This window comes from Heteronotia binoei, chromosome 13 (assembly GCF_032191835.1).
Source record: "Heteronotia binoei isolate CCM8104 ecotype False Entrance Well chromosome 13, APGP_CSIRO_Hbin_v1, whole genome shotgun sequence".
Taxonomy (NCBI): Eukaryota; Metazoa; Chordata; class Lepidosauria; order Squamata; family Gekkonidae; genus Heteronotia; species Heteronotia binoei.
In genome coordinates this window covers 21,732,158-21,744,499 of record NC_083235.1, presented here as the reverse complement: position 1 = coordinate 21,744,499, position 12,342 = coordinate 21,732,158, and the positions used below count along the sequence as shown (strand labels likewise).

The window sequence follows — 12,342 nt, the reverse complement described above, 5'->3', positions numbered from 1 at the left end:
GCCCATCAGCTTCATGGGATGCTCTCCAGTTCTAGCATTTTGGACAGGGAGGGGGATTTCTCTTTGTCAACTCTCTCTTCTCCATGCATCATTTTATAAACCTCAATCATGCCCCCCTTAACTGTCTCTTTTCTAAACTGAAAAGTCCCATGCTCTTCAGCCATTCCTCATAGGGAAGATGCTCCAGAGGTGTAGTTCAGCAGGGCATCACGGGGCCATGCCCCCTAGCTCAACACCCACGCCCTACAGATGGAGAAGCATTTGGGGGGGGGGGGGGAGGTCTTCCTGCTTCTGCAGGCGACTTTAGTTGCAGAAGCAAGAAGAAAACCCAGTGAGCCCGCACCTCTCCAACAGATGGAGGCAGGGAGTAGATTTTCTTCCTGGTTTTACAGTCAACTTTGACTGCAGAAAAAGCAAGAAAACCCAGTGAGTCCGTTCCTCTTGGATACTCAGAAAGATGGGGTGGGGGGGGTGGGGGGGGAGTGCAGGGGTCTTTTTGTAGCAGGAGCTCCTCTGCATATTATGCCACGTCCCCTGATGTAGCCAATCCTCCTGAAGCTTACAGTAAGCCCTGTATTAAGAGCCCTCTCTCTTGGAGGATTGGCTACATCAGGGGGTGTGGCCTAATATGCAAAGGAGCTCCTGCTACAAAAAGAGCCCTGGAAGGTCTTCTTCCTGTTTCTGCAGCCAGCTTTGAGAAGACCCTTCCCTCCCGTGTTTCTTTAAAATTCTCCTCTGGAGCTGCTATTAGCTCTGCATGGAGGGGAAATACCGTTCCAGGGGCAGTTCAAGAGAGCAAACAAGGCAAGTTCCCAGCAGCTTCCAAAGGGCAATAGAGACCTGCACTCACCAGCAAGCGTTCCAGGGAGCTGTACAACTTTCTGGTCTTGTGTGGAAGCTTCTGCAACATGGAAAAGAAGGAGGGGTCATAGTCAGAAACCGCTCACCAGTTAGCCCAGAGTGTCAGAGGGTGAAGCTCACACGTGCATTTTTGTTACTTGATTGTCAAGAGAACATAAGAACATGAGAAAAGCCATGTTGGATCAGGCCAATGGCCCATCCAGTCCAACATTCTATGTCACACAGTGGCCACAAAAATAACACAACCAAGTGCCATCAGGAGGTGCCATCAGACAGAGAGTTTCAACAATATGCTGCGGCTAATAGCCACTGATGGACCTCCGCTCCATATGCTTATCCAATCCCCTCTTGAAGCTGGCTATGCTTGTAGCCACCACCACCTCCTGTGGCAGTGAATTCCACATGTTAATCACCCTTTGGGTGAAGAAGCACTTCCTTTTACCTGTTCTAACCTGACTGCTCAGCAATTTCATTGAATTGCCATGAGTTCTTGTATTGTGAGAAAGGGAGAAAAGGACTTCTTTCTCTACCTTCTCTATCCCATGCATAATCTTGTATACCTCTATCATGTCACCCCGCAGTCGACGTTTCTCCAAGCTAAAAAGCCCCAAGCGTTTTAACCTTTCTTCATAGGGGAAGTGTTCTAACCCTTTAAGAGATGACTTGCATGTGGAAAACAGCCATGACACATCAAATACCAGAGGCAAAGCTTTCGTAACTCCTTACAAAATCTTGGATGCAATCCTTTCCCATAGTGCTGTTTTTTTCAGCTGTGAATCATGAATCAACAAGTAATGGAGTAGCGGAAAGAAGAACATTGTCCACTTACCAATCATTGGCCATACGTGCTGTTATATGTTTGCCGCTTATGCCTGAAATAGTGTCTGTCTCTTCTGAGTATGCTGTTTTGACTACTGAAACTGTTTTATGATGTTTTATGATGCTTTAATTCTGATGTTTGTTTTTGCTGCTGTAAGCTGAAAGGAAAGGAAGGGAAGGTCCCCTGTGCAAGCACCAATCGTTTCCGACTCTGGGGTGACGTTGCTTCCACAATGTTTTCACGGCAGACTTTTTACGGGGTGGTTTGCCATTGCCTTCCCCAGTCATCTACACTTTCCCCACAGCAAGCTGGGGACTCATTTTACCGACCTCGGAAGGAATGAAGGCTGAGTCAACCTCAAGTCGGCTACCTGAAAACTCAGCTTCCACCAGGGATCGAACTCAGGTCATGAGCAGCGCTTAGGAGTGCAGTACCACAGCTTTAACACTCTGCGCCATGGGGGGTGGGGTTGCGGGATAGGGTGGGGTATAAATTAAAAAAATTAATTTAATTAAATTACTATTAATTTCTTTATCTAGTGCTTTAAGGGCAGGGGTGTGAGATTGCAGATCTTGAATTAATCCACAAGTCCAGAGCAATGGATCAGTCAAGGCTGAGCAGGAACATAAGGTTCTTTATCTTTCTACCGATGCTATTTTTCTGCCCCAAAGCATTTCTCCCTTGCTCTAATCAAGCTGATTATATCTTTAACTACACCTCTGCATCCTGGCTCCTTTCTCTGTAATGTTCCCCGCCCCCCTCATTCAGACCAGGATATAGGGATCTCCATTCTTACTTGTATATGATGAAGGATTCAGTGAAAACTGCACCTGAGCTATATGCAGGCAGATCCATTTCCCACTAGCCATATGCCGCTCTCTCTCCCCTCCATTGGATTTCATGCTATCTGCCCTGGGGCTGCAACTTGCTCCGCCTCTTTTGCACAGCAAACAAGATCCTCTAAAAGCCAGTTTCTGTTTGCTGTGCGAAAAAGGCGAATCGAGTTGCAGCCACGGTGCAGATAGTGTGAAATCCGACGGAAGCCCCACGGAGAAGAGCAGCTGGTGGGAAATCGGTCTCAGTCCCACAGTTAAGCAATTCCCCTGTACAAAACCTTTCTGATAACTCAATAATTGCCTGTGGATGCTAATATTTAGAGCGGAACCCTTGTGCCTTGAGATGTCTTTTCTGCTTATGTCTGCCTCATTGGGGAATTCAGGGGAGAGAAAAGTTAGGAAGATTAATTGCCTTCGTCACTAATGAACACAAATCTCTTTTTTTTTTTTAAAAAAACACTTAACTCAGTCCTACTAGCTTTTCCTCTGGTGAGAGACAGAAAGAGGAGGGATAGTGGGAGGGATGGTGGCTCAGTGGTAGAGCATCTGCTTGGGAAGCAGAAGGTCCCAGGTTCAATCCCTGGCATCTCCAAGAAAGGGTCCAGGCAAAAAGGTGTGAAAAACCTCAGCTTGAGACCCTGGAGAGCTGCTACCAGTCTGAGAAGACAATACTGACTTTGATGGACCCAGGGTCTGATTCAGTAGAAGGCAGCTTCATACGTTCATATGTTCATTTAAGAGGAGGAAGCCCCTTTGATTACCAGGGATTATAGGCTTCACGTGGGTCAAAGTCACGTGGGGTTGAGGCTGCGGAGAAGGCAACTGGGCACAATGGAGTGAGAAATCTGACTGGAAAATAATTCTTGGGATCCATGTTCATAAGAACGAAAGAGAAGCCAAGTTGGATCAGGCCAATGTCCCATCCAGTCCAACACTGAGTGGCCAAAAAAGACCCCAGGTGCCATCAGGAGGTCCATCAGTGGAGCCAGGACACTAGAAGCCCTCCCACTGTTGCCTCCCGCACAAAGCACCAAGTATACAAAGCCTCACTGTCCCAGACAGAGTTCCAACAATACGATTTGGCTAACAGTCACCGATGGACCCCTGCTCCAGATGCTGATCCAATCCCCTCTTGAAGCTGGCTATGCTTGCAGCTGCCACCACCTCCTGTGGCAGTGAATTCCACATGTTAATCACCCATTGTGTGAAGAAGTACTTCCTTTTATCTGTTCTAACCTAACTGCTCAGCAGTTTCATTGAGTGCCCATGAGTTCACGTATTGTGAGAAAGGGAGAAAAGTACTTTCTCCACCTCCTCTTTCCCACACATAATCTTGTAAACCTCTATCATGTCACCCCTCAGTCAACGTTTCCCCAAGCTAAAGAGCCCCAAGCGTTTTAACCATAGGGAAAGTATTCTAACTCTTTAACCCTCTAAGCCGAGTTGGTGTGAGCTAGCTCACAGTTTTTTAGCCTCCAGCTCACCCATTTTTGTCTTAGCTCAGGAAACCTGGCCCCAGAGCAAACAAATTTATCCAGCAGCTCACAACTTTAATGCCAGCAGCTCATAAAGTAGATTTTTCGCTCACAGGACTCCACAGCTTCGTGGGAGAATTGCTTGGGATACAGTCCATAATGCTTCAAAGTTCACCAGAAGCAGGGCTTTTGGGGTAGAAGAAGAAGATAAGATATTGGATTTATATCCCGCCCTCCACTCCGAAGAGTCTCAGAGCGGCTCACAATCTCCTTTACCTTCCTCCCCCACAACAAACACCCTGTGAGGTGGGTGGGGCTGGAGAGGGCTCTCACAGCAGCTGCCCTTTCAAGGACAACCTCTGCCAGAGCTATGGCTGACCCAAGGCCATTCCAGCAGGTGCAAGTGGAGGAGTGGGGAATCAAACCCGGTTCTCCCAGATAAGAGTCCAGAAAAAGCCCAGCAGAAACTCATTTGCATGTTAGGTCACACCCCCTGGCATCACCCTAGTTTCACATAGTGCTTTTTTGTAGAAAAAGCCCAGTAGGAACTCATTTGCATATTAGGCCACATCCCTTGATCCCAAGCCAGCTGGAACTACATTCCTGTATGTCCCTGCTCAGAAAAATTCCTGACCAGAAGGAAACGGACTCAACTTCCTTGCTATGAGTCAGGGTGGCCCATTTCTCAAAAACCATCTTCACTTCTCCAAGCCATTCTGATTTTGTTGCGGTTCCCCTCCCCTCCCCACCCACCCACTTTGGTTTATTCCATTGTAGGTGCACAGATGTTCCATCCGCTCCTTGTTTGGATTTTTGCTTAGCCTTGTTTGTTTTCCTTGACTGCTGCCTCAGGGACTTGACAAAGTGGAAAGATGGGATATAAACTTTGCGTTAAATAAATCCCCACATATCTCTGAGTAGGCATTTGGGGGCTAATTCCTAGCCCAGCAAGATCAAGCCGAGATGCCTTCGCTGTGATTCCTGAGTCATCTGGTTGTTTCCGCACTTCTGTAAAGTGCTTGCTCATCACGTCCTTTGCTTGGCTCATGTGGGGGACATTTTTCCAGGATGTGGGAAGCTGCAGTTTGACAGAGTGTTGAAATTGGGGTGTATCTAGCCAACACGCACTTAACATGAACTATGCAAGAATACACATCAATTACTTGGAATTACGGATCGGTGAAATGGCTCTGCAAAGATTCCAGGAAGAATTTGGAGCGTTGAAAGAGAAATGTTGAATTTACACTCTGTGCATGCTCAGAAGCAAAAGCTAAACTTCCCTTTAGAAAAAAAAGGAAGTCCCCTGTGCAAGCACCAAGTCATTACTGACCTACGGGGTGTCATCACATCACATTTTCTTGGTAGACTTCTTATGGGGTGGTTTGCCATTGCCTTCCTCAGTCATCTACACTTTACCCCCAGCAAGCTGGGTACTTATTTTACCGACCTTGGAAGGATGGAAGGCTGAGTCAACCTCGAGCTGGCTACCTGAACTCAGCTTCTGCCGGGATCGAACTCAGGTCATGAGCAGAGCTTGGACTGCAGTACTGCAGCTGACCACTCTGTGCCACGGGGTAGGTAAAAGGTGGCAGTGAATTGCATTTCCCTATTACTGGTTTCCCCATGGCCCACGCTAGCCTGATCTTGCCAGATCTCGGAAGCTAAGCAGGGTCGCCCTGGTCAGTATTTGGATGGAAGGCCATCAAGGAAGTCAGGAGTCATGACATGGCAAACCACCTCTGCTTATCTCTGACCTGGCCTGGATAGCTCTGGTTAGCCCAGTCTGACCAAACTGTGGCTCAGGAGCCACATGTGACTCTTTCACACATATTGTGTGGCTCTTGAAGCCCCCACTGCCTTGTCAGCTGGCTTGGAGAAGGCATCTGTCTCTTTAAATCACTTCTCTAAGCCAAGTCAGCCAGTGGCTTGCAGAATGCATTCAAAGTTAAAATTGCTTCCTTTCTACCCCTTCCCCTCCCTTCCTTCCTGAGTTTGGTGTAGTGGTTAAGTGCATGGACTCTTATCTGGGAGAACCGGGTTTGATTCCCCGCTCCTCCACTTGCAGCTGCTGGAATGGCTTTGGGTCATAGCCCAGGAGTTGTCCTTGAAAGGGCAGCTGCTGTGAGAGTCCTCTCAGCCCCACCCACCTCACAGGGTGTCTGTTGTGGGAGGAGAAGATACAGGAGATTGTAAGCCGCTCTGAGTCTCTGATTCAGAGAGAAGGGCGGGGTATAAATCTGCAGTCTCCTTCCTTCCTTCCCTCCCTTCCTTCATCCCTCCCTCCCAGCATCTAAGTCATGTGGCTCTCAACCATTAAGCAAGTCTGGCTACCCCTCTGCTAGCCCAATCTTGTTAGAGTTGGACGGGAGACTACCAAGGAAGCGCAGGACTTATATGCAAGAACCAGGCAGGGTTGACAGAAGCTAGCTGCAATGTGATGGCACTTCCTACCACCATTAATGGAGAGAAGGCGTTCCACCTGCAGTGGGATTTCTCACCTCCTGGTGCTGTCCCAAATGCCCGATGGTGTTCCAAGGGCACTGGGGCCCCCCCAAGAGCAGCATTTCAGAGGACATTTTTAGCTGCAGCAGGAGAGGGGAGGCAAGAGAATAGCAATTTGAGCAGTTCCTCAGTGGAACAGGCTTCCTCAGGAGGTGGTGGGCTCTCCTTCCTTGGAGGTTTTTAAACAGAGGCTAAATGGCCATCTGACAGCAATGAGGGCCCTGTGAATTTAGGGGGAGATATTTGTGAATTTCCTGCATTGTGCAGGGGGTTGGATTAGATGACTCTGGAGGTCCCTTCCAACTCTATGATTCTATTATTCAATTGCTTGGTGGAAGTCCTTCCATCGACAGAAACGTTCCAGCATATCCAAGCCACTGACTGGATCCACAGTCTCCAAGCAGTCACTGCTCACTGTGTGGCTTCCCCTCCACTCTGCAGAATAAACGTACCTCCCATGTCCTTGAGAGGCGGCTGACGCTGGAGTGGCCCAAGCCAAACATCACCGCGAAGAAGGAGTTCAGGTTCTTCTGGTCCTTCAGGCTGAAACAAAAAGTCACGGGTGACACTCAGCCCAAGGAGGAGCTGAGATCCAAGTTGGGCTTGCACACCGGACTTCCAAACTCAAGCTAAGGATGAGCTTAGATCCTCTGGCCTTATATCATGCTGAGCTCCTTCTCCTCCCCCAACCCTCACGCTCCCCAGGCTCCATTCCCAAAATCTCCAGGAATTCCCCAACCTGGAGTTGGCAACCCCACACCTTGAGAAGTCTTACTGTGCCGCCAGCTTGATGAATTTGCGGAGAAGTTGGGCCCTCTTGATGACCTCCGGGCAGAGGCAGATCTCTGTGGTGACCCAAAATTGCAGCTCGTTGAAACGACGCAGGAAACGCTCCAGGTTGGCCGTGGTGGCGCTGGGGAACTTCTGAGGCCCGAAAATGCTGTAAATCAGCTCCACCTTAAAAAAAAAACAGCAGCAACACAACAGCCATGAGAGTCTCAGCTAAACTCCCCCCTTAAAACCACTAGGTCTCCACTCAGCTCCACCTTAAAACCTGCAAGCCTAGCGGCTGGACATCTCACCCCTGCTTCCCATTACCCACAAGGCAAGAGGCAGGAATTTCTGCTAAGCGACAAGCCCAGTCACGTTGCCATGGCTCCTAGGGGGTGTCTTCTTACCTGATGGATGCTCTTGAAGAGGTTCCAGTCATGCTCTGTGATCTGATTGGACAGATCCTTGGAACTGATGAAATCCAGGCTGTCCCAAGTGCCCACAGCAGGGCCTAGCTGCTCAGGGTGAGGGGCCTGGATAAACAAGAACAGTCCTAAAGCCACTGTGGATAGGCATTAGTGTTGCAAATGCAGGGACCATGGCTCAGTGGTAGAGCAGCTGCTTTGCATGCAGAAGGCCCTGGGTTCAATCCCCGGCATCTCCAGGTAAAAGGACTAGGTAGGAAGTGATGTGAAAGACTTCCATCAGAGATTCCTGGATAGCTGCTGCCTGTCAGGGTCAAACTACACAATACTATTTCTAACCAGGTTCCCTGAAGCCGTGTCAGTCTTTTCATCTTAAAAGTCTGCAGGAGACTGATTTGCTTTGGGACTGTAGCATGAGTGTGGGGGTGGGAGGGAGAGAGGGTGAACTCTTGTAGGGTTGCCAACTTCCAGATGGGGCCTGGAAATTTCCCAGAATTAGAATTGATCTCCAGGTGACAGAGATCAGTTCCCCTGGCAGCTTTGGAGGGTGGACTCTATGGCATAAACATATGGAACAGAAGTCTGTCAGTGGCTATTAGCCACAAAATATGGGTGGAACCAAGGCTTTTTTTGTAGTGGAAACGCCTTTGCATATTAGGCCACACACCCCTGATGTAGCCAATCCTCCAAGAGCTTACGGGGATCTTCGTACAGGGCCTATGGTAAGATCCAGGAGGATTGGCTACATCAGGGGTGTGTGGCCTAATATGCAAAGGAGTTCTTGCTACAAAAAAACCCTGGATGGAACTCTGTCTGGGGCAAGTGATGCTCTGTATTCTTGGTGCTTTGGGGGGGGGGGGGCAACAGTGGGAGGGCTTCTAGTGTCCTGGTCCCACTGATGGGCCTCCTGATGGCACCTGGTTTTTTTGGCCACTGTGTGACAGAGTGTTGGACTGGATGAGCCACTGGCCTGATCCAACATGGCTTCTCTTAGGTTCTTGTGTTCATTATACCTCACTGAAGTCCCTGCCGTTCCTGAACTCCTCTCTCCCCAGGGTCCCCCTCCAAATCTCCAGGTATTTCCAAACACAGTCGCCAATCCTACATCCTTTCATTTTCCCACATTAAAGTGGCCTCTGTTACTTTGCCCCATTTTGGAACTGTGCATGCTTGATCTCCCCATTTATCAATAATTAGCCATGCCTACGTTAGCTGAAATTAATCCAAAGCCAACCATTTATAGAAATCCTAAAAAAGAAGACTTTTTCAAGGTCCCTCTTTATATACCCAGACAGAAAGTCTTACAGAGCAATCCTATGCAGAGTGATCCCAGTCTAAACCCACTGAAATCTAGGTTTAGACAGGAGTAATTCATAAGAGAAGCCATGTTGGATCAGGCCAATGGCCCATCCAGTTCAACACCCTGTGTCAGAGTGGCCAAAAAAATCAGGTGCCATCAGGAGGTCCACCATTGGGGAAAGGACACTAGTAGCTCTCCCACTGTTGCCCCCCCCCCACACCAAGAATACAGAGCATCACTGCCCCAGACAGAGAGTTCCATCTATACCCTGTGGCTAATAGCCACTGATGGACCTCTGCTCCATATGCTTATCCAGTCCCCTCTTGAAGTTGTCTATGCTTTTAACTGCCACCACCTCCTGTGGCAGTGAATTCCATGTGTTAATCATCCTTTGGGTGAAGAAGTACTTCCTTTTATCAGTTCTAACCCGACTGCTCAGCAATTTAATTGAATGTCCACAAGCTCTTATATTGTGAGAATTCTGCATAGGATTGCACTCTCTGTGGAATATTTCCAGAAGGACACAGCTCCAGGTATGCCCCATATCCCCCTGTCTGCCTTTTTGCCCTCTCTGACCACAGGGTCACAAAGATGTTTTCCACAATGGGATCTGCATCAGGTACACTGTCTAGAAACCTGGGTGGTGGAATGAGGCAGGAAATTAACAAGAGAGGATTCCCTGGAGGGGTAGTTTTGCCCTGCACAGATTTATGAAAGAGATGCGCTCACCAAGGTGTGGAGCTCCTGAAGGCTGACAGCAAAGAGCCTCTCGTTCAACCCCAGGGACGTAAACACGCCAATGGACTCCATGGGCAATACTTCTTTATCTGCAAGAGATAGAAATTAGTCAAAGATATGACGATGCTCACAATGGCCACGAAGTGGCAGTATTGCTTTCTTTGGTTCTTGCCAAGTCTAGGGTGCCTTTTGTCTCCAATGTCTCCCAAACAAGGACCATGTGACTCATGAATAAAGAAAAACTTAACACGGTTATATTGTCCACATCACGTTTTGATTTTGTTTGTTTACTTAGCGGCAAAGCTGGGAAAAACCGGAAAGACTGCAGCGAAAGCTTCTTTACTCTCTGCTTTTTTCCACAAGAGGAACCAAGGTAGCTTACATTATTCTCCTCTCTTCCATTTTATTCTTATCAATAAGGCTTTTGTTGTAGCAGGAACTTCTTTGCATATTAGGCCACTCCCCCGATATAACTCTTTTTAGACAGGGGGCACTGTGGAGGGGGGCGGTGGGCTGTAAGTTTGCCTAGGGCGCCATGCGCCCTTGGGCCACTCCTGTGCTTATGAAAACTGGAAGTGACATAGGAATGTCAGAGTGATGCTCTGGGTTTTGGGCAGAACTCTATGACTGGAAGTGAAATTTACCATAGAGTTTTGCCCCAAAACCAGAGCACCTCTCCACCGATGTTCCCAGTGTGCCAACATCACTTCTGGTTTATGTAGGTACATTTCAACACTCCTCCCCATGCCTGGAAAGTCCCTCCCTCTCTCCTGCCAGCACAACAATCGGACTTGGTAACCCTAGGCCCTACCCACTTTCTGCTTGGTGGGCATGAGGAAATGAGTTGATGGGCTTCATGGTGTCCACGGGCACCAAGCTGGGATCTTCTGATATACACCGAAGGAAAACAAGGGCGTTTCCACTGCTGTAAACTTGACTTCACCGTTAAGTATGCCTGGGAAAAGGTGGTTGTAATCATGCAAATAGGAATGTGCTTCCTGTACACTCCTCAGATGGAAGGACGGATTCCTACCATCCGCACCAATGGGCAGCGTGTGTATTACTCACCCCCTGCTGAATTGACCTTGACTAGGATCCATTCTTTGCTCCAGTCATGATTGTCGGCCAGCGAGGCAAGGACTTCCTTCATGGGAGCGTTCACCGGCACCACCGTCGTCAGGCAGGAATAGTCTGGCCTATATATGTCATAGGCAACTACAGGAAAGGAAGACGCCGGGAAACAGAGGAAGGAACATGAACAAAGGTTGCTGCAGCAAATAAATGCTCCTAGAAAGTTGATGATTTCCCGCCCCACCCCGCCTTGGATTTTGTAAAATAATATCTGAAACAATTATCTATCAGTGTGATTAATTCATGAAAAGTCACTAGGTGGGATCCACCTAGAGGTGGAATTCTAGCAGGAGCTCTTTTGCATATTAGGCCACACACCCCTGATGTAGCCAATCCTCCAAGAGCTTACAAAAAAGCCTTGTAAGCTCTTGAAGGATTGGCTACATCAGGGGGTGTAGCCTAATATGAAAAGCACAAGTGAAATGTGCTTTTAAAAGTTAAAAAAACTTTTTAAAAACATGCCTAAAATATCAGCAGTCATTGGTCTTAAATGAGCTTTCTTTGTATCCCTCTCACGCAATCCAGGAAAGCTCGGGCTCTTTCCTTCCTTCGGGACCAAGAGGGGGAGGAGCCTCAGCCAATAGAAGGAAGAGAGGCTTGGCTCAGTAGCTCTGCTGTGCGACTGAGAGAGCCTTGCAAAGCAAGCTCTCCCTCCCCCTGCCCTCTTCCCTAAGGGAGGAGCCTCAGCCAATGGAGAAAACAGAAGCTTCGTTCTGTAGTTTCTATGTGATTGAACAAGTCTTGCAAAGCAAGCTGTGATGCAGAAGGAAGCAAGAGAGAGGGAGAAGGAAGCAGATGACAGCCTGTTGCTCAGGGGCCTGACAGGAGCCCTCCGGGGGGCCTGTTCGGCCCCTTGCCCGCATGTCTGACACCCCTGCATAGGGTTTTTAAGGCAACAGTTAGTTTGCCATTGCCTGCCTCTGTGTAGCAGCCCTGGACTTCCTTGGGGGCCTCCCATCCAAATACTAACTAGGGCCAACCCTGCTTAGCTTCTGAAATCTGATGAGATCAGACTAACCTGGGCTATCCAGGTGAGGCCAGTTGCCGTCTACCTCAAGCAAAAAGCCATTCTATGAAGTCATTAAAGCCCAATTCGGAAGAGCAATATGATGAGATCTCTCAGAAGGTCTTTATCTGGGGAAAGGAGACCCTGCTGAAATAGACTTTGCACCTAGGGATACCAGCCTCCAGGTGGGACCTGGCGATCCCCTGGAATTTCAGCTCATCTCCAGACTACAGAGATCAGTTCTCCTGTAGAGAAATGGATGCTTTGGGAGGTAGTCTCTATAGTATTGTACCCCACTGAGGTTGTTGTCCTCCTTGGGCTCCACCCCCAAATCTCCAGAAGTTTCCAGTCTGGAGCAGGCAACCCTTGCCGTCACCAGTGGCCAGGGGGGACCTGGAAACCCAATTTGTACCATGTCTTGCACAAGCAGCAACACAAGGTGGAATACATTGAATGAGCACAGAAGAATAGATGCTT

General features: G+C 48.6%; 2 protein-coding genes and 1 non-coding gene across 3 annotated transcripts in view; 2 read left to right on the top strand and 1 right to left on the bottom strand.

Moving 5' to 3' along the window:
- SLC48A1 (solute carrier family 48 member 1) overlaps nucleotides 1-12,342 on the top strand; it is a 456,994-nt gene that overhangs the window by 272,138 nt on the left and 172,514 nt on the right. The window lies entirely within an intron of this gene.
- The window catches only part of RAPGEF3 (Rap guanine nucleotide exchange factor 3), a 98,809-nt gene that overhangs the window by 6,184 nt on the left and 80,283 nt on the right, over nucleotides 1-12,342 (bottom strand). Inside the window, exons 18-23 of the mRNA XM_060253309.1 lie at nucleotides 10,797-10,943; nucleotides 9,720-9,817; nucleotides 7,673-7,798; nucleotides 7,270-7,451; nucleotides 6,947-7,037; nucleotides 851-901 (exon numbers count right to left, since the gene is read on the bottom strand). Of these exons, the coding sequence (XP_060109292.1) occupies nucleotides 851-901; nucleotides 6,947-7,037; nucleotides 7,270-7,451; nucleotides 7,673-7,798; nucleotides 9,720-9,817; nucleotides 10,797-10,943 (695 nt within the window). The remainder of the gene's footprint in view (nucleotides 1-850; nucleotides 902-6,946; nucleotides 7,038-7,269; nucleotides 7,452-7,672; nucleotides 7,799-9,719; nucleotides 9,818-10,796; nucleotides 10,944-12,342) is intronic.
- Nucleotides 7,859-7,929, top strand: TRNAA-UGC (transfer RNA alanine (anticodon UGC)). The gene has a single exon. It is a non-coding gene; the product is annotated as a tRNA-Ala (tRNA).